This window comes from Aptenodytes patagonicus, chromosome 10 (genome assembly GCF_965638725.1).
Source record: "Aptenodytes patagonicus chromosome 10, bAptPat1.pri.cur, whole genome shotgun sequence".
Taxonomy (NCBI): Eukaryota; Metazoa; Chordata; class Aves; order Sphenisciformes; family Spheniscidae; genus Aptenodytes; species Aptenodytes patagonicus.
In genome coordinates, this window is record NC_134958.1 from 7,602,463 (window position 1) to 7,623,808 (window position 21,346).

Here is a 21,346-nt window from a genome sequence, read left to right on the forward strand (position 1 = left end):
CCAGCTGCTCTTGCGTTATGTGAAAAACGTTATTGTTTCTAAACGAGCCTTTTTCCCCCTGTTTGGCCCACAGCGCTTGCCAAAGGAAGCACTTACAAGTGTCCCCCTGCTCCCTCCAGACGAAGGCTCTGACCCACCGGCTGTCCCCACCCGGGGGGCACGGACCCCGGCCAGTCTCCCATCTGATCCCAAGCTCCCTGCAAACCCTTGCAGGCAAAGGGACCCCCCCTGGGCGTTTGTGGACCTTCACATTCCCCATGCACTGAAATTTTGCTGAGCTGAGGCCGGAGATTTCAGAAATGTGCCTGAATTTTAGCGGAGTTTTACTCACTTCTACTGTCCCGCTGCAGGCGTGGGTTGAAGGCGGGCGAAGTGACACGGGAGGACAGCACACCGTGAGGTGCTGATCCCGCTGAACGTGCAGAGCCGAGAGCCCGGTTCCCGCCCCGAGAGCACCCGGGGCAGCCGGGCAGGACCCAGCAGAGCTCTGACTCCGGGGGGCAAAGGCCAGGGTCAGAGGGGATGGGTTTCTGCCGCGGGGATGTCACGCGTGACTCTACACGAGGCCGAAGGGCAGTCCCAGCGGTAGTGCGGCGGGGTGCCAGCGCAAGAGCACCCCGCAAGCCCTCCGGGAAATGCCAAACCAGCCGGCGTGGGGGCCGCAACACACCCACGGGGGGAAGCGGAGGGCGGCGCAGAGCTGCTCAGCGGGGCCGAGGCGGGGGCAGGCGGGCCTTAGGACCCGGGGAGTTCCGGGCCGCCCCCGTCCCGCCTTCCTGTCCTCCTATTGGTGGCTGCTCACCGCCTCTGCCCGCCCCCTCCCGTGCGCCGCTCGGCGGGGCGGGGCGGGGCGAGGCGGAGGGGCGCGTCACGGCCTCGGCGCTCCCTGAATGGCGGCGGCGGCGGCCGGCCCCGCCCCCGAGTCCCACGCGAGGCGGGTTCCACCCGCCGGTCACATTGTGCCCGGGAGCGCGCGGGCCGGGCCGGGCCGGGCCGGGCCGCCAGGGGCCGGGGGAGGCGGGGGCGCCGCCGCGCGTCGCTCCGCGCGTGGGCCGGGGAGCCGCCCCGCAGCGGCAGCGCTCCGCCCCGGAGCTGTCCGCCGCCCTCCCTCCTCCCCGCCGGGCGCCCTGCGGGGCTGGGGGGCAGCGGGGGCGCCCAGCGCTTGCGAAGGGCTTCGGGGCTGCCGGAGGTTTCGGCTTGGCCGGGCGCGGAGAGAGACGGTGAGTTGTTTTCCCGAGGTTTGGGTTCGAGCCGCCGCTTCCAAATCCGGCTCCGGCCCCTCTCGGTAAGGCCGGGCTTGCCTTTGCCGGGATTCAGAGCCGGGGGAGAGCGGGGACCCCCCGGCCCGGCAGCGGACCGTCCGCCGGCAGAAGGGCAGCCGGCGTGCCGCCCCGGTTACCGGCCCCGGGGCTCGCCCGCGATTTCGGAGCGTCGCGTTTCCTAGGCAGGTTTCGCAGGCGCAGCAAGCTGGCAGTGAAATGTTTGGGGAGGTGGAGGGCTTTTCTCTTCTAAAGCAAAAAAAAAAAAAGGCTTTTATTCGTCTCTCGAATATGAAAGTAAAGTGGCGTTGCTTCCCCCCCACCCCGTACATACGCCTCTCAAAACTGTGCTTTAAGGGACGCAGCTTCCATAGCCTTTCTGATGAAATCCGTTCAAGTAACGCTGTCTAGAAAAGTGCAGGTTCGTATGAGTGACTGAGCTGAGCTGACAGAGGAGAAAAAACAGTTCTGCATCCCTCTGCTCTCCTTACAGGCCCCTCTGCGTTTAAAAAAGTTACAAGCCTGTTTGGTAGTTGGGGTTTTTTTTTTCCCTTCTTTATTTTTTCATCCATCCACTCGCACTTACAGGTGTTGGGGGCTTAGGCTCGCCAAATCTGTGCTCGGAAAATCTTCTGTCCTCAGTCTTTCATAAGCAGACACCGAAGTGTTTCATACTGTTTGTACGGGGCGCCCCAGCTTCATAACTGGTTTCTGTTTTCTTTTCCTGGCAGTCTCTGCACGTCGTCTTCTCTTGTGATCTGCTGGAGTGACTTCCCTGGTCGGGGTGCCATGGGCCGTAGCTTTTGCAGTCTTCCTCCAAATGTACTTCTTTCTCTCCAGGACAGATCCAGAGCCCCAGGAAAAACAAGCAGCTCTTAGAACCTTTATACTTTAACAACTTCCCTTGTCTTCTCCCTCCTTCCTCTGTCTCGTGACACTTGTTTTTATTGAACTTACCTTAGGAGCAACCTGAGATGTTTGTAACACACCCTGCACGTTTCTGGTGGTGGCCAGCTGCTACTGTGAACTCAGCTGTGTCACTGGTTGCTCCTCTGGTAATAGCCTCCTTTCAGAGTAGGTGTAAACCAGGTCTGAGCTCTCATGTACTTTCTTTTCTCTGCCCATCTCTCAAGGGGTCTGACTCCTTAGTGAGATGGGACCCTTTCTGGGGCCTCTCTGTTTTCCTTGCCCTGTTTGCTGCTTCAGTTCAAATCTTATCTGGAAACACATTTTGTCTCTTTTGTCTTTAACCCTAACCATCTGCTCTGCTTTATCTCTGTGATAAGGCTGTATATGTTCAGTGGAGCACTTGGGGAGGAGGCATAGGTGGGAGTTTGCTCTGCAGCGGGAAGGTGTGGGGTGGGCGCAAGATTCTCAGGGCTAAAACCAGAGTGAAATTTGCTGCAGAAGCAAATTAGTCGCACCGTAATGTGGACACAGGAGACTGTAAGCAGCTTCAGCACTGGGGAACTTAAACTTCCTATCCTTTTTTTTGTTCATTTTCTCAAGTATTTGGGGATTGGTATCTGAAGTCCTTCTGCCTCAGCATGTATGCGAAGCGTGCCCCGTGGTAGCCTCCCATGCTGTGTTTGGGGCAGGTTCAAGTAACTCAAGCGGTGAGGATGGTGTCTCAGATGTGGTTTTGGAGAGGAGATAAGGCCAGTTGAAAATCGTTCGACTGAAGGAGCGAGGCAAATGAAATTTGTGAAGGCAGACAGCTTGGGAACAGATGACAAGATGCTGCATGACGTGTACTCCAAACGTGTGAAAATGAGCATGTGTCTGATATATAATATGGTCCCTCCGGCGCTGGAGTGAGTGACGGACATGGTCCTGGATGGGGACAAGGAGTGTGTGCATATCTGTATGTACATATGTATGTGTGAATTATGATACCATTTTTGTCCCTACAGTGGTAACCAACCACTCCCCAAAGCCTGCAGGAGTTCAGGTCCTTCTTCTCAACAGCCAGAGGAGGTTTTAGGCAATGTTTAGGAGGTAGATGAGTGAAACAGGAAGGGCAGGATGTGGCCATCTGTGGAGGTGGAAGAAGATGGGCAGCGTGTTGCGAGATGGGGAGGGAAGTGGCAGCATTACAAAAGAGAGAGCGTTGAGCAGTGCCTTGGCCGTGGGCGTCAGGAGGTGGAGCAGGACGGGCAGAGCTGGCCCGGGGTGTCCGCGGCAGCGACAGCGGCTGACGCTCGGGGACTGTGGAAGGGGCAGGTTTGAAGAAGCAGTGTCAGCGCTTGAACTGAGGAGTAGATTTACTCCTGTCTTTTATAGACTGTAATTGAATTGCAGTGAATGGAGCTGGCATTGCTTAAAATAGTGGCTGCAAGAGCGCTAGGAAGCATTTCGCTGTAACAAGCCACCCCAAGCCCCCTGGCCTGACCTTTAACCACCGTCACATCGGTCTGTCTTTGCCTATCAACTTCATATCCCCACAGTGACTATTAGTAGCACTTCAGCCAGTACAGGCTGCTCTGTCTTCCCCCCATCGCCCGAGCCTGGGAACGTTGCATGTCCCATAACCACTGCCTGCTTGCTGACCATTAGACTTTGCAAAGACTACTAGTTTTATATGATAGCCTGTCAGATTGTGGCGAGCCAAATTTATTACTGTAGCACACTGGCAATCACTCTGGTTTGCTTGCGATGCGTGCACAGATTCCCAGGATAGCCTGGGCTGCTGCAGTGCTCCCATGCTGGTCCAGAACTTGCAAGCTGAGTGCGTGGTTTTGATGCTGTGTTAGTACTGAAATGAAAAGATCAGAGACGGGTGTCACATTTGTTCCTTCTGTCCAGAGCCAGAGGGCAATGAGCAATGCCCTGTCTTGCAGCCCCAGACACTTCAGCATCTGTCAGTGCTTTACAATCCAGTTGGGAACGGCTGTCCTCCGTGCCCATCAACATCAGGGGCTAATCGGTTCAGGAGGCATGAGGGCCTCCCATCCCCACGGCTCTGAACTCCGGCCAGAATTGCAAATGAGATCCTGCAAATGAGATCCTGCAAATCGAACCTGCCAGTTGCACCAAGATCTCCTGCCTGGCAGGGGAGCGGGGAAGACAAAGCAAAACCCCAGGTTAACTGGCCAGTCACAAAATTGAAATCCTGCCCTGACAGCAGGCAGACAGACCTGTTCGGTGTGAGCATCCGTAGCAGGGCTTCTGGTTAGCCCGACCATCGGAGCAGTCAGCTCTGCCAACCTCAGCGCCGGGAGCTGGGCACAGTACGCGAAGAGAGAGTGGGAGGGTCTGAATGTGCTTTCTGGAGTCAGCAACTGCAGCGGTTATTCTGGCATTAATTTGACGTATACCACATCTCATCTTCTAGACTCTCCCTGGGAAGCGGCATGTGGTTCCGCTCCTCTATATTTGAAGTACCAAAGGCCTTTTGCCTTTGCAGCACATTAGCAAGTTGGCTTGCTTGAAAAGGACTTTATCCGGCCCAGATGGGGCTGGGGTAGATACTGCGATCAAGTAGATTGTTTCCATTCTGGAGCCTTTTTGAGTATAATTTGGGAGACAGGACTGCAAACTCGCTTGCCGCCTCTGCGGCCCCGCATTCATTTTGCAAAGCGATTGTGATTGATCTGGCAGAATGGGGTTTATTCACTAGTGGAGCTAGAGGGTAGGCGGGGAGGACAAAACCCCACAGCAGCCTCTGAAATGAATCACGGGCTCTGAAAAGATCCACTGGGGTTAAGGCATAGCAGTGAAAAGCTATTGTCTGGAGCCTGAACTGTGGCTAAAAGCGTTATTTACCGTGATTTGGATAGTGGTTGTAGGAGGGTGTGGTGTTCCCAGGAACTGCAAAGCCAATGTGCTCAGTGGCGAACGTGAACTTTATTTGATTGCCTCACAGGTAGCTCAAGAAGCTTTATGGAGTAATTCAGTTGCAGAGTAACAAGTCCAATACCTGATTTGCAAATAAAACTGCATGTATTGCATGCAAAGTGGATTTCCTATGGGTATTTTTATTTTGGTTGGAACACAGTTGCCTTTGGCTCAGATTAGTCCGTGTCTCACAGATTCGAGGCACTACTGCTGCTTTTACCAGTGCTTTTGCAAGACAGAACAAGAACCTCGCTAATTGGTACAGCTTGGAAATACTGCTTTTGTTTTCTATGGTAAGTGGCATTCAGTAGATTCTTGTGGTGGCTTTGGGCTCAGTGAAGCACAGGTTTAAAGGGAAGAATGGTGGGTACTGGTGAGAACGGGATATGAAGCAGCGATGGACAGACCGAGTTTCTGAGTTCAGCTTTGCTTTAGTAAGCACATTCAGATACGTGCCCAGACCTTCTCCAGACAATCTGATCTCCTGGAGCCTACAGAATTGGGCTTGGAAAACCTCCCAGTTTCTGTCTGAGCCAACAGAAGGAGCCTTTCACATGGTCTCTCTGTTTTCTGTCTAGGATATGCAGGCTAGACTAGAAAGTGAGAAAATGAGAAGAAACGATAAGGATGTCTTCCATTCTCAAAGGCTGGGGCAGGATCAGAAATTCTGCTTTGGGGGGATGAGGTCAGCTGTCTTTGCTTGCCTATTTGCAAATATGATGAAACAACGAGAGTTTGTCAGGAAGGCCAAATCCAGCTCTGTTACAGAGATACGCTCTGATTCATGGCAGAGTTACATTGCCTGAATTCCAGCGTGCAAAATCACAGTTGCATCTTTGCTGCGTTAGTCATCCTGAAGAAGACAAGAACAAATTTGGCTGACACGGGCAAACCACTAAATTCACCGCAGTTGCTGGAGATGAACCCGATTTGTTAGAGAGCAAAGTCTGCATCCAGGCACGCGGGAGTGTGGACAGAGCAGAGAGAGGCTGCGGTGAAGGTCCTTTGCTGCCCACCTGGCAGCAGCCCAGGCTCCACACTCAACAAGTGCAGTGCTGCGCCAAATGCCAGGTGCTGTTTTTATTCCTTTCATCTCAAGCACTCTTTACAGAAGGGCGTTATTAGTATCGAGCATTTCAAGAAGCTCCAAGCTGTATACCTGATAGTCCACTGTGTTATGCAAGGACATGAAAATCATCTGAAAACATCTTTACATTTGTTCCTTCCCCTTTCTCGTTTTCTGTCTCCCTCCCCCACCATCTTTTCCTGTTTTCTCTTGGTTTTTTTCTGCTTTTGAAGCTCGAGCTGTGTCTGTGAGTACATGAACGCCTGCATGTAGTAGATCCCCCTTCTCAAACCTTTTGATGGTCTCCAACGCTGGGAAATTGCCTCTGAAACACAGCTGTATCTGGGTTCTGCATTTGACAGTGTGTTGCCACACTGCTCTTTCTCCTAAGCAGCTTTGCCAGGAGCTCTTCCCCGTGAAGATAACACAGTAGGTGACTTTGGGTTTCTAGTTTGCTACTCCGTACAGCAAAAAGGGGGAAATTGGTTTGATACCAGTAATTTTGCCCTGGGGTGGTGTTGCTGGCCTAAGCACCAGGTGGTGGAGTCCATGGAGGCATTGGAAAGGTATGGATGTTTGGGACGAGGGAGCAGGTGTGTTACTAATGGGTAGAGAATTTATCCCACCCCTTCCAGGAAGAAGTTGAACTTTGGCGGAATTCAAGACGGCATTTCACCCCAAAGGGTTGATATTGTGCAATCGGAGAGAAAATAAAAATGAATCTTACGCCTGCCTCCCTGCAAAAGCAGCCATCGCTGGCCGCTCGAGGCGGCTCTGCTCTGGTCGGGAAGGAGTGGCTATAGGTTGTAGTGCAGTCCATACGTGGAGGGCCTGTATGTCTGACTGCTTGGGACTGAATCTCTGCTGTGGCGTGAGCAGCTTCTTCCAGGTCTTCCGAGCTGAGGCAGCGGGGAACTTTACTGCTTATTTATTTACTTATTTAGAGCTTTAAATAGTTCATGGTTGAGTGGGACAAAAAGAAACGTGTTCTGCTTGCTGCTTCTCTGAAAGTCTGATTGGCAAACAGAAAGTGCCAGCTTCGGTTCATGGGATTTGGGCTTTTTGTTGGTGTTTAGCCAACCTTCACCGTCTTGGGAGAACACTTATAAATCCTGTAGTTTTGCCCTTCTAAGCAGAAATGATTCCTGATCCCCTGAAGTCCCACTGGGGAATATCTTACTCACTCTCAAATATTGACCTCTCGAAAGGAAGCAGCATCTCGGCTGTCGATTCCCTGTGGATAGTGAATGAAATTGGAGATTTGTGGACAGCCTGCTGGTTTAAGATGGAGGGGGGAACCCCAAGCCTAGCTAAATATAGTCCATGTATCAATAGTCCTTCCGGGCTGTCCTCTCACATGCAGTTCTTTTGTGACTGGGGACCAGGGCCTGATACGGCTTTGAAATATCTGATTTCTAAGTGCTGCTTGGATTTTTCAAGAGGTAATAGAATATTTCCTGAGGTTTTCCTAAATGACCTATACCAGCAGGGCTCCGACATGGCAACCCACCAGCCTGGGAGGGACAGCCTTCTGCTGGGGCATGGTTTGTAGGAAGCTAGAGGCTCTCGGACGGGAGAACTGTGGCCGTTGTTCGGGTGGGGAGTTTGGCCAGCTCTGTGGTTTTGGTTTTTCCCCTTGTTCTCTTTGCCAGCTTTGTCCTGTCCAGAGAGACTGTTGGGGTGTTTTCTTCATGAGCTGAGATTCGAGAGGTCTTTTCTCCCTGAGCCAACTCCTACCCTCCTTCGGGGTTGCTGTCTGCCCTGTGTGGGTGAGTGGAAGGATTCCCAAAACGCCCTTATCTTGCTCTGCTGGAAAAAACCTGTCTTTCCTATACCTGCTGTACAAAGGCTGCAGACAGCCAGGGGAATACTGTTGCCAGCAGACAGCGTTGGATAGCTGTCAAAAAGCTGATGCCCCTCTGCCCTCATCCATATGGAAGAAGGTCATCGTCTGCCTCTGCCTGCAGTAAGATCCTTCTAAAAGGCTATGCAGTAGATATTTATTTTTTCAATAACTGCCTTTCAAAGGGGAAAAAAAATGAATGCAGCGTGGAGAAATCCAAGACCCAGTTTGTTCAGGTCATGCCTTCTGCTGTTCGCGTTGACATGTCTGTTCCAGTGATAGCTTCCTGCGTGGTGGAAGATGCAGCTGGGAGCTCCGATAACCCCCTGAGCTCTCACGGAGCAGGTGGGAGCTTGGCAGGAGCCACTGACAGGTTTCTTTGTGTAAAATATTCCTCATTCTGAGTGGTTCTGTTCTTCCTCTTTAGCTCAGTAGCTGGGTGAGGGAAGCGAGAAATATGGTAGGGGCCAAATTCTGCTCTGCATGCATCCGCTTTTGAGAAGTGTCTACAAGAGCACATGTCATGGGTCCAGCCTGTTCATCGCTGCAGTTAAACATTGCTTAAATTGAAGCATACATTTGTGCGCATCATGAAAAGTGTAGAGGATCCTTTTGGTCACAGGCTTCTGAGGTTTATAAGGCTGCTAGATTTTGGAAGAAACCCAATATGAAATAGCTGCTGCCTGCAATTTCTGTTCATCTGATATGGGTGGGATGACGCCAAGTTCTCTGGTAGACTGAGATGCGGTGGGGTGTGTTTGTGAGGGGAAGAATTCTGTGATTCTGTGATTAGTACCTGCCACTTTTCTGCTTTTGCCCAGCTATGGTAGGATTCAAGAAGCCCTCAAAACAAGCTGTTTGGAAGTTGCTGAAAACCACAAGCAAGCCTTGCTGGTGAGATGGCTGCACACCAGAGTTCAGAGGCTGCTTTAGTTTCAGTTTAATGGTCTGTCTGGCCCTGCTGATCTGCGACCAGTGACATCCAGTGTCATAACCCGGCTCCAGGAGAGGCCAAGTAAAGGGGCAGCGGCTGTGGCCCCTAAAGGGGGCTAAAAAAAAAAAAAAGCTAAAGCTTTCAGGCTTGCAGCTGTACCGGGGTTGGTGCCTGTAGTGGGGCAAGGTGATACGAAGAGCAGTCCTAACGGGGACTGGACTGGAACCTGCCAATTCATTCCCCAGATGCTCTTCAATACCCGTTGGATAGAAATACTATTTGGTTACCCAGTGCCCTGGGCAAGATGTTTGATGTTAGAAGCCTGAGATTTCTTTATATAAAATATATATATGTGCGTGTGTGTGTGTGTATACATATATGTGTGTCTATATATATAAAGTGGCTTTGCTGCAGCTTTTATATAGACATTTTTCATTTCTAAATGACCTGATCCTTCCATTCTGAGTTGTGGCTTTTCTAATCTTAGTGTCAGAAAAAATGATGCTGCCTTCCTGCGATCTTTTTGTTTGTTTCCATAGCTGTCCTATATAAATTGCTTAATTTTTTTGTGCATAAGCAAATCAAAGGTTAACATTGAATAGCTGACCTGAGCTGCGAGCAAATAAAGCAGTAGCAACGGCAGGGTGGTTTCTGAGGTTGTAGGAATAGGAACCTAAATCAATAGCTTTTAGCAGACTCATAAATGTTTCATTTGTATTCCTCGCTTCGGCGTTATAGAGCTTTGACAAGGGAATCCATATAACCTCTTAAATTAGCGTTGTCCCTGTACTGAGTGTAGATGTTGGAAAGCATTTCCCTCAGATGCACTTCAAAGCGCTGCTCTGTAATGGCATTTTCCTTCCTGTTTTGGAGCCTTGATTCTGCACAGCCTCCGATCCCAAGCGAAACGAGTTTGACAGCCTCAACCCTAAGCTGCAGGGATTTTGACGAGGAGCGTGCACATATCCAACCCAAATACCTGTGGCAATGCTCCTGCCCAGCTCGGAGGCCAAGGAAGAGTTGTGGCTGCTTGGGCAAGCTATCGTTTCTGGACAGGGAAGCGTGGAGGGACCTTTTCCCTGGACTGAGACACAGCCCTGAGGAATGAGTGAGGCCTTGGGAAGACCAGCCTCAGTAATTCATGGCAGCGGGTGGGGAAGGAGGGACAAGCCCACAACTGTTTGTCGAATTTGGACTCTTTTGGAGGTGCTGGAGAAGCGAGGAGTAGGAAGCACGTGAGCAGAGCGTGAGTCAGGCAGCTTATCTGGCCATCCGCCTTTGCTTGAGGTCATCTACCCGTGGAGCGTGGGAGGGTTGTGCGGCTCCAAGGTCTCTGCCGGGTCAAGGCTGTGACCCGCCGGCAGCCTGGGAGCGCTACGTCCGCTCTCTCAGCATTTTGCGGTTTCCCCTGGGACCCCAAGTGCTGGGCTGGGGTGACAGTGGTGAGCTCAGCCTTGCTGGGGAGGACAGGGCTGATCCGTAGACCTTGTGCTTGCAGGGGAGAAAGATCCTTGAGAAAGCTCGGGCTGCAAAGAGCAAGTTAAAAAAACAACCAGCCAACAACAACAAAAAGAACCCAACCAAAAACCCTTCCCCAGCTATATCTGTGTGGCTAATTACTGATTTCTAAACAATTAGGTGGCTAGAGTGGGATGCCGTGGGATTTCAGGCTCCGTGTCTCCAGCCTGCAAAGCAAAACTGCAGTGTTTTTGGGAAGAGGGCATAGAAAAGGCATAGAAAAATAGTGTTGGGTGAGAGAGAAGATGTAGCAGATCCGGATAGTGTTTCTCAAGCAACCCCTTTTTCCTGTGAATTAGGCCCACCCTCCCCAGCTTGTAGCCATTTCTTATGGCTGCCTTGTGTTGGCAGGGAAGCTGAGCTGAAGGCGGCAGCCCCTGATGCTCCTGTACATCCGAACAGGGTCCATTTAGTGGGCTGCCTGCCTGCAAACTCGGCTTTTAGCCAGGGAGAGTCTCTTCTACTGAAAAATTAATGTCATCTAGTATAGTGCCCGCGATGGCTTTGCTGTGTCTGCTGTTACAGGGGCCCGTAGCGGAGGCACAGCAGGCTGACCCCATTTTTCTTTTTTTTCAGGCTCATTTTTCAAACCTCAGGACAGTCGTGCTACCAACTTCAGTACTGACTTTCTGCTGTAAGAGAGTACGGTATGCATCTCTGTCTGTCTGCTTTAGTTACTTGGGGGACAAAATAGAGCTGGCTAAAATATTTTTGAGCAAATGACTTGGATTTTATCATCTAACTACTGTTAATTTGATTGGTCCAAAGGGCTTTTCTTCCACAGGCAAGGATAGGTATCGGGTAGCACTTAAATGAAATAGTAGCTAATAAAAGCCTTGTGTTTGCTTCTGCCTGTCTGTTAAAAAGCATAATTTAGGTGTCTCTTTTGTCTTATCTTCTGATGTGAATCTGTCCTGCAAAATGTTTAAGTCACATGAAGTGTCTGGTGAGTTTTATCAACAAAAACTACAATGAAAGGGTTTGGTAAAATTTGTTCAAAACTTTTGGCTTGTGCTGGTCACTAAATATTCCATAAATAAAACCAGTCGCAATTGTCTTTCCTAAACCTGCAATAATCTTCATGAAAATCAGAAGCCAAACTTGATTTCTGCTGAGCCAAGAACAGACCGGTGCCCTTTATCCTGGATAGACTGCTGTCTTAATGCTGTTTTCTAAGGAAAAATAACTCTTCTGTGGTTTGCCAATACCCTCTAGGGGCTGTTGAGACAATTTACCATCAAGTTTGGGGTTTGATTGCTTCACTTTGTTGCTCCGTTGCTGAAACCATAGTGCAGAATTCCCCCCCTCACCCCCCTTCGCCTTCCCACCCTTCTCAGCCTGAGTTAAATTTTTGGAGGATGTGAGGGTGCATTGGCAGCAGGAGGCACGGGCTCTGCAAGCCAGGGTGCAGGAGCACCCACAGAGCAGGAGCACTGGGTTGTCACCCGGTGTTTCACATTTAAGGTCCATTCAAGTGTACCAGAGTTGGATCACATGTATTCTCTGTGCCGTACATCAGTAAGAACAAGAGAATAATGGGTTTTCTGTTGTTTTCTCTGCAGGCAAGAGCTCTGTCATCATGTCAGTCAGCGTCCACGAGAACCGTAAATCCCGGACTAGCACCGGCTCCATGAACATCTTACTTTTTCACAAAGCTTCCCACCCTGACTGCGTCTTGTCCCATCTGAACACCCTGCGGAAGCACTGCATGTTCACCGATGTCACCCTTTGGGCAGGAAACAGGTCGTTCCCGTGTCATCGGGCAGTGCTGGCTGCCTCCAGCAGATACTTCGAAGCCATGTTTAGCAACGGCCTCCGGGAGAGCCTGGATGATGAGGTGAACTTCCATGACAGCCTCCACCCAGAGGTGCTGGAGCTGTTGTTGGACTTTGCTTATTCCTCTCGGATCATCATCAACGAGGAGAACGCGGAGTCCCTCCTGGAGGCTGGAGACATGCTGCAGTTCCACGATGTCCGAGATGCGGCGGCTGAGTTCTTGGAGAAGAACCTCTACCCTTCCAACTGCTTGGGCATGATGCTGCTCTCGGATGCTCATCAGTGCCGGCGGCTCTATGAGCTCTCCTGGAGGATGTGCCTGGTCAACTTTGAGACTGTTCACAAGAGTGAGGACTTCAACAACCTTTCCAAGGACACTCTGCTGGACCTCATCTCCAGTGATGAGCTGGAAATTGAGGATGAAGAAAAGGTCTTTAAGGCTGTCATCCAGTGGGTGAAATACGATCTGGATGAGCGGAAGGCTTATCTCCCAGAACTTCTGAGGAATGTTCGTCTGGCCTTGCTTCCTTCTGAATGCCTCAAGGAAGCCTTGGCTTGTGAGGATTTGATCATGGTGGATGAAAGGAACAAGCTTGTCTTGGATGAAGCTATTCAGTGCAAGAAGAAGATCCTCCAGAATGATGGGGTGGTCACCAGTCCCTGTGCCAGGCCTCGCAAAGCTGGGCACACCTTGCTGATCCTGGGAGGACAGACCTTCATGTGTGATAAGATCTACCAAGTGGATCACAAAGCAAAGGAAATTATCCCCAAAGCAGACCTGCCGAGTCCACGGAAGGAATTTAGTGCCTGTGCCATCGGCTGCAAAGTATATATCACTGGAGGCAGGGGCTCAGAGAACGGGGTCTCAAAAGACGTATGGGTGTATGATACTGTTCATGAGGAATGGTCAAAAGCTGCCCCAATGTTAATAGCTCGGTTTGGGCATGGCTCGGCTGAATTGGAAAACTGCCTGTATGTTGTTGGTGGACACACTGCAGTAGCTGGAGTCTTTCCTGCATCTCCTTCTGTTTCCTTGAAGCAAGTAGAGAAGTACGATCCCATATCCAACAAATGGATGATGGTGGCTCCTTTGAGAGATGGAGTGAGCAACGCTGCGGTGGTGAGTGCCAGGCTCAAGCTTTTTGTCTTTGGTGGGACCAGCATTCACCGAGACATGGTGTCCAAAGTCCAGTGCTACGATCCAGCTGAGAATCGGTGGATGATCAAAGCCGAATGCCCACAGCCCTGGCGCTACACGGCAGCCGCTGTCCTGGGCAGCCAGATTTTCATCATGGGGGGAGACACAGAGTTCACAGCAGCATCCGCCTACCGCTTTGACTGCGAAACGGACCAGTGGACGCGCATTGGGGACATGACGGCCAAGCGCATGTCATGCCATGCTTTGGCCTCGGGGAATAAACTCTACGTGGTGGGGGGTTACTTTGGGACTCAGAGGTGCAAAACACTGGACTGCTACGACCCTACGTCAGACACGTGGAACTGTATCACAACGGTGCCTTACTCGCTCATCCCCACAGCTTTTGTCAGCACCTGGAAGCACTTGCCATCATGATGAGGGTCAGGTCAATAAGGTAAGGGTCTCCTCCTTTTAAACTGAAACTTGCTTTCTCGCCTCAGTTGCGCCTCCACGCACCACGCCAAAGCCACGGGTTCCAGGATGCTCCCGTTTTGTGAGAAGGGAGCATTTAAAGGTGGGATGCAGGGCCAGAAAGGAGTAATCAGCTCTGCCATGTTGTAAAGTCTTAGCTAGCTCCCAGGTTTCTCTTGTTTCCAGATGATCCTCGCAGTATCTTAAGAGATATATCTACATAGGTGGTTGCAAGCAGGCCACAGCTCCTCCGCTCCAAGCTAGCTGGATGTGCCAGCGTCACCCTTCTGTGTGTGGGTGGGTAGGGGAGGGCAGATGTGTCCTCGCCTGCTCTTACAGCTATCACCATAGGATACATCTTGTCCCCATGCGGTTGAGGGGCTTACGGTTTCTAAAAGCACTTGCATGTGAGTCCTGGGAGATACTAGGGCAACAAGTGCTTTGGAAAAAGTCTCAGTAGTTTGATATTTTTGCTGGGTATCTATCTGGGGGATTTATTCGGAGCTGATGAATATGTAGGCAAGTGACTTTGGGATGCCGGCAAATCCTGGGTCTCTGTTTTACGCTCTGTAGTTACATTTCAGTGGGTAGCAGGAGCAGAAGCTTGGAAGCCACAGTGCATTTGATGGTCCTGGTATTTATTTAACATCCAAACTGTTGCTTATAAAATCAGAACTTCTGAAACTTCTGTGTGATACCTGAGTGGGAGGGAAGGGCTTTTGTAACCAGAAGAAGAATGTGTTTATCAGTGTTTTGGGGGGTGTGAAAATAAGAAAGTTGGTGGAAACTTGTGATGTCCTCTCTCATTCTGGTGCTCCGGTTCTCACTTGCTCAGGGAAGGTGCTATTGCAATGCCATTGGGACAGGGCAGTTGGTTCCTCCTCTCCCCTCCTCAGTGGGATGTTGGTTGCCATTCTGGTTACCAGTTTCACTCCACAGAGCTTTTCACATCTTCACCAATCTGTGCTGAGATGCAGCTGGCCAGGCAAAGGCCAAAAACTCTTCTCACCTTGCATTGTGAAAGCAGATATTGATACGGGCAACACTTGGGTAGCATCGTCTTCCCAGGAGGTCCGTAACATCTCTGCTAGCTCAGTCTGCAGGTTTCACAGCGCCGGCAACACACACAACCCTGCTTTGGTGGTTGGAGACTACCTCCCAGATAGCTGAAGGAGCAGGGAAACCCTCGTGTATGGGGACAAGATTGACAAGCTTCACTTACGGTTTTATTTGGAAGGTGGAGACTGTGGGGAGGGAAGTTCTTCCATAGACTCATCAAAATTCACTTCACTTAATACAGGGAAGAAAGAATGGTGCCCAAACCCTGTAACGCCCTCTCACTTCCCTGCTTCCCACTTGCTGTGGTTGGTGCGCCTGGGAATCGCCCAACGGGTGAAGTTACTGGCATCTCCCAGTGATCATCTCTTTTGATGCCAGCTGGGAACCGAGGAGGAGCTCCTGGCACCTCTGCCGGGCATTTGCCCGACGTGACCACCTGCTTTTCTCAGGTGGGAAAAAAAAAAGCATCCAGAGCATTATGCTGGCCTTTGATTTGCGAAACACCTGGTTTTACCATGGGTTGGACCACAGTGAGGGCAGGGCAAGAGTGGAAGGGGTTAAAATGAGATCTCTGAGAGCTTTCCCAGCATTGGAAGATAATGGCCTTTCCAAATTCTCCTCCTCAGGCGTTGCCTAGCATCTGTCACAGTGGCTCAGTGATCTAATTAACTATTAAATATTGCAGCAAAGAGTGTGAGGACTCCATCATTTTCAACTCAGGTCAATGGGGCCTCCCTTTAAGAGCCATCCTAGAGCTGAAAATTAATTTTCTCTGGTAGCAGATGTGTCTGAATATTAAAGCTCAACACCAGCCACACTGCTGGGAATAGAAATAGGGAATATTTTGAGGTGGGAGTTGATTCTTCAGCGACCGAATAAAAAGCAGCCTCTGAAGACACAGGGACGTTATTTTCCTCTCCTGCCTTTTTGCCCCATACTGTATTTGGGTTGTTCAGACCTAATAAACAACTTTGTGAGGGTTTTATAGATATTTTTTTTTTCCCCCTGTAATCTGGAGTCTGGCACAAGCACAAGAAAACTAGGAACTGTAATATGCCAATCTGCAAATAAAATTGGTGAAAAGTCACTGTGTGAGGGTTTTATGTGCTTTTTTGGCTTCGCTTCCACTCTTCAGTTAAAAGAAGTATTTAAAATATACATGAGTTCTTGCCAGACAGACTGTCTCTTCACTTCATTTTTCTAGAGATTTTTTAAAAAAAAAAACAAACCCTAAGTTATTGTTATGGCCTCAGCCACTATGACAGCTCCTTAAATAAAGCCCCAAGACTAATGAGCGAAGGCCAGACCCCAATGCATAGCCCACGCTGCACCTTGGCTGTCCTGGCTGCACCTGTGCCAAAACTGGGCTCAGGAGCTGGGGTAACTGGCTATAGGGTCCTGTGACGACTCCGTCGTCCTACAGCAGGTCTAGATGAGGGATCTTCTGGCTTGCAGTTCCCACCATGAGAGGTCTCTGCTGCAACACCCATTTTGGTCCCTACAGGATCCGTTTTCAAGAAGGGGCACCCAGAAGGCAGGCTGGCCAGCACGTGCCCAGGTGCTGGTGTGCTTTGGGAATGCTAATCCTATGGGAACCCCCCTCAGCTGGAGAAGGCTCAGGAGGGACCATCTAAGGTGCTCTCAGAGCAAGCTAGGCTGGTGGGGAAAAGCCTGGGCAATCACACAGTAGGAAACAGTACTTTGTACTCATGAAAAAAACAACCTTCTCACCTATAAACTGGTGAGGTTGCATTAATACCAGCCCTGAAACCCAAATAATACATCCTTGAAAAATGTTGATCATAAAACGCCAAGCCTGCTTTTCATTTAAAGCTTAAAACTGATCAGCTAGAAACGTTTCCTTGAGGGCATGGCCTTCACCCTTCCCAGTTGGAGCCGGGGCACCTGTTGGCAGAGGTCCCAGTGCCCAAGCCAAGGATGCCGTGTGACATTAATTTAGTGCTTATTGCCAGCAGTTAATTCCAGGGGTCAAGTATGATTAGCAATATGAAACGTGAAAGCCCAGTTTCCTCCCACCTGTGGTGGTGGGAGCCACGAGGAGGCAAATCGTTACAGAATGGAAATAAAATACTGAGCGCTCTGCTAATAAAGACTCTCTGTGTTTACAAACACGAGTAAAGCCCAGCCAGGAGCTTGGGGGACGATGCCGGGTGGTCTGTTGCAGTCCTATGCAGTGACAATTGATGGGGACAACTCTACACCTCCCAGGAGGTGACTTCAGGTGGTACCAGGAACCGGTTCTCCAAGCTGCCTGTCTCCAAATTAAAAGTGGCTTCGCCAAGCGATCTGTCCTGTGCGACGCTCTCATTTTCACAGGGCAGAGTCACAGATGGGCTTGGGCCAGAGAGGGGAGCCTTCAGCTGGGGGTTGCGAAGGTCACTGGGGAGGAGGGAGCCATTCACAGGTTGCACGTTCCAGCTGGGGAAGATGAGACGGTGCGGGAAGTCGCTGCGTCCCTCTGTGCTGGCTCCTGAGCTGCAAACGCTCCCCTGGGGTGGAGATGTCAGAGCTCCATCTCAAAACAAACAGGGACGTAGCAGCTAGGAGCCCCGCGTTCCCCTCCCAGTGCCTTTCAGCTCCTGCAGGACCCTCCTCACGGTCTGGGCTGTAGGGAGCGGAGGCTGGTGGCCAGGCACAGCTCAGGCCCTTATTCCTGGGGCTCATCCAAAAGCTCAGAGCCCATTTTGTGGCTCCCACTGGAGCCCTTTGGTGGGTTTGGCTCCTGCGAAAGCTGCGGGGAGGCACCAGCAGCTGGTGCCTGCCGTTGGGTGGGCGCTGAGCGGCCGAGGCTGCAGGTTTTTGAAGCTGCTCTGGCACCTAAAAGCTGAACTTCAGCCCCAAAGCTCCTGCAAGGATTTAGGCAGCATGCCAGGCCCAGAACTGTATTCTGATAACCACGGTTACACTAAACTTCAGATCTGTTCAGTGACTTTTCCTGATTATTTAATTACAGCTTAGATAACAAGCTTTTTGCAAAGATGATTTTACTGCTGCCTGGTTTGGCTTTCCTTCCGTGTGGAACAGCGCTTGGTCAGCTTTTACCTTGCAAGAAGCTGCAGGGTTTTGTTGCCGTGTATCGCTCCCAGCTCCGTCCACATAGCCCTGCTCGCAGCCGGACATCTTCCTATGCAAAAGTCCTGGGTGCCTGCAAACAGCAGCCTAAAAAATCCTCAGGATAATCTCCCAGCTCCTAAATGCCGCAGCTCACCTGCGTGCTGCTGGGTTTGTTGCTTGCAGCCTGTTACAGCCTCGCTGGTATTGCCGGAACAAAGTCACAGCCAGTTTCTCTCGGTGGCTCCTAGGGAAACCCATTTGTATGTGCATAATAGCGAGGCTGGATAAACAGGGACTGCAGTTTTTTTGCCGCTGCTGCTCTTTCCAAGCGGCTGGTTGTCTCTGAAGCCAGTTTATCAGGCAGCGTTGGAAGGGAGTGGCTGGCCTGGGGAGGAAAGTCGATGAAAATCAGGCTGGGCAGATGGAAACGTGCAGTCTGAGCTCGGCCCCAGACTGCATTAATCAACCCCTTGGAAACGTCAGTCATATGGGTGGTTTTGGAGGAACCGGCAGAAAAAGAGAAAAAGGGTCTTTTTGTTTTGTCTGTTCCAGTTCTTGGGCCCTCCTCCCTGCCCTAAAAAAAAGCTAAAACTCCATTTCCCTCAACTTTTCATTCCCTTGCAACGTCCACAGAAGTTTCCTGCCCGGCTCTGCCCGGCTCCCCGGTCCTCTGAGCCCTCCCCAACTGAACGCCCACTCTCCCTTCTCCTGCAAAAGCAAAGCACACCCCAAACCCCAAATAGATCAGCTGCTTTCCACCTCCACCCACCTCGGGGATTCAGGGTGTGGGGGTTACCCCAATAGCTGGCAATGTGCAGTCCCTTTTCTGGTGCTCCCCTGCGCGGGCTGAGCACGCCTGTTAATGAGCTTTCTCCTTTCCTCCCCAGGTGCCAGCGTCACATCCATGTCCCCTGTCTTGCTGCTGGAGCCGATACAGTGACTGAGTCCCCTCCTGTCCTCCCGCACAGGACTCCGAGGAGCCTTTCGCATCCCTTCCCGGCACCAGGAGCGGGAGGCACAGCCGGCCCCACCGCCGGCATCACGCCGGGGGGGGCACCAAGGGCCACCCAGCCCCGCCACCGGCCGCCGTGCGGGGACGGCGAGGACCCAGGATCGCTGGCTGCCGGGCTGGGGCTGGGTACGGGAGGGGGTGTGGGGACAGTTCGTGAGTGCCGGTGGCCGGACAGGGCTGGGGAGGTGGAGGATGTGCACCAGGCTGCATCCCTCGGCAAGCACGGCGTGGGGAGACATTAGGTGCTTTTTGTTACTCAGTTGGGGGGATTAAGAGATTTTTTTGTTTGTTTTAAAAGGCAGTGAAGTTGCCATTGGCAATGGCTGCTGTTTGGGTGACTTGGAAGTGTTTTTTAAAGGGAAAAGGGGCTGGGGCAGCCCAGCAGAGAGCACCTGGCTCTCCCCATCTTCTGGCTGCTCTGCGGAGGTGATGGCTGCCGAAACATTAAAGTGTGGGAGCTCGGGTTGGCTGCCAGCAGCACCAGGTACCGGGGCGAAACAGGGCAGGTGCCTTTTTGTTTGGCGCTTTGGGCCTTCCCCCCCCTCCTTTCCTTGCCGCAGCCGGTTGTGATTTGGTCAGAGGCCAGGCAGCTCCCCGCGCGCAGCTGCTGGTAAGAGCGCGGCGGCTCTGTTAGCGTGCCAAGGCACCAGCACCGCTGCCGAGATATTCACCAGATAAAACCCACTGCGTGCTCAGAGCCGGTCTTCTCAGTTTCCCTGCCGCGCTCGCCGAGCAGCGCGTGGGTGAGGGCGTAATTAGCAAACGAGCAGAAACAGAGGTGCAGCGGGGCAAAGCTCGCACCTCTAGCGGGGCCTCAGAGTGAAAATGAGTGAACTAAGCGAGCATCACAGGGCTGGCAGGGCGGGCTGGGGAGGGATCCCCTCCTTGCTGCTGTGCCGCGCATCCCGGCTTCACCTTGGAGAGGTGCGAGCATTTTTGGCTGCACTTTGCCCGCCAGCGGTTGGACTGTAGCTGCCCCAGGTTATCCACGCACGCTGGCTGCCAACTGTATTTGGGTTTATCCATGCAAGAGCTGTCAGCCCGAGTCGTTCCTCATGCACGCTGTGGAGGAAGGCACGTGGATTTTGGCTGTCGATACAGGGATGCAGCTCCTGACCGGCCTCTTCCAGGGCTGGCCACCGCCGAAGGCTGGTCCTGCACCGCCCCAGCATCCCGCTTCCCTCCGCAGCAGATCTGGTCCTGCAGATGCTCCGGGCTTGCTTTTCGCCCCTGGATTAGGTTAAGCTGTAGCCTGGCCAGCTGAATGATGCAATGCCATGAAAAGCCTTGACATGGCTTCAAACAGCAAAGGTCTCTTTGGAGCAGTGAGTACCCTTTGCTGCCGGGAAGAACACACTTTGTGCACAGCCAGTCTGCGATGCTCTGAATGCCATTTATTTACATTTTCTAGTCTTTTTTTTTTTTTTTCCTTCAGCTGCTTGTGAACTTTAATAAAAATGATGATCTGGGAAACTGTTTGTGTGTTTTTCACAGGAGTCTTCATTCTTAAGCAAGTTGGATTTAGGTCTAATAACAGGGCCGAGGAATAATAACAGGGTTGGCTCTCGGTGGGGCGGTTCACAAACAACCTCCTAAGCAACCAGCCCGGCTGTAATTATTATTGCTTCAGCGCTTGGGAAACTGAGGCACAATGTCAAGTGTCTTGTCCAAGGCTAGTGGTAGATCTGGGAATAAAGTCCAGGGCTTCTCGTGTCCTGAGGACATCACGTGTCTCCTTCTCCACGGCTGCTCTCACTCAACTTGACCGTGCCATGATTTTAGGAGAACTTGCAAGTCTGCAATGCTAATACCTGCCAAATCGGTTGAGAGGGCCCAACCCAGACCCAGCCGTACTCCTGCAGGGAAAGCCAGTAATTTCTAAGGAAGACGAGAGGAATTTATACTTCTATTTTCCTTATTTGCCTTCGCTTGGCGGCTGCAGCTCCCAAGAAAGGGGCCCATTGACAGGCGAGATGGGCTTTCCAGCTGGGGCTCCTGTTCATGCTTCTCCTCCGTGTGCATCTCTCCCCATCCCAGAGGAGCCGGGGACTGATCCAGCCCTGCTCTGGGAAGGCTCTGGGCTCTTCCCCCTGCTACGAGACCAGCAGCTCCAGCTTTGCTCAGGGCTGGGAGCGCGAGAGCATCGCTCAGAGCAGCTAATAGGCACCAGGCAAAACGCGACAACCTTGCAAATTCATATTTGCCTCCTCTGACTAGCAGGGGCTGTTGGGCTTGGGAAGCAAAACTTCCTACGGGTGTTATGCACGGTCTCAAAGGGATTTGGAGCCTGAATTTCTGAGCTGTAAAGGAGACTGGGAACATGTCTCCTTGCCCGCGGGAGCTGGGTGGCCAGCAGCG

At 51.7% G+C, this 21,346-nt stretch overlaps 1 protein-coding gene across 3 annotated transcripts; it reads left to right on the top strand.

Moving 5' to 3' along the window:
- Positions 1-1,128: 1,128 nt before the first annotated feature.
- KLHL25 (kelch like family member 25) lies at positions 1,129-20,466 on the top strand. 3 transcript variants are annotated; one of them, XM_076347951.1, is made up of 4 exons: positions 1,129-1,220; positions 11,034-11,104; positions 12,020-13,825; positions 18,864-20,466. In XM_076347951.1, exon 3 carries the CDS (start codon positions 12,037-12,039, stop codon positions 13,804-13,806), a length of 1,770 nt encoding a protein of 589 aa, XP_076204066.1. In that variant the 5' UTR covers positions 1,129-1,220; positions 11,034-11,104; positions 12,020-12,036; the 3' UTR covers positions 13,807-13,825; positions 18,864-20,466. The 3 variants fall into 3 exon arrangements, with proteins under 3 accessions (XP_076204066.1, XP_076204067.1, XP_076204068.1); XM_076347952.1 differs by lacking the exon at positions 11,034-11,104; XM_076347953.1 differs by lacking the exons at positions 1,129-1,220; positions 11,034-11,104 and adding an exon at positions 5,370-5,389.
- Positions 20,467-21,346: the final 880 nt, after the last annotated feature.

Coding starts and splice junctions, on each gene's coding strand:
- KLHL25 (XM_076347951.1), top strand. CDS start 12,037: ATGTCAGTCAGCGTCCACGAGAACCGTAAATCCCGGACTAGCACCGGC.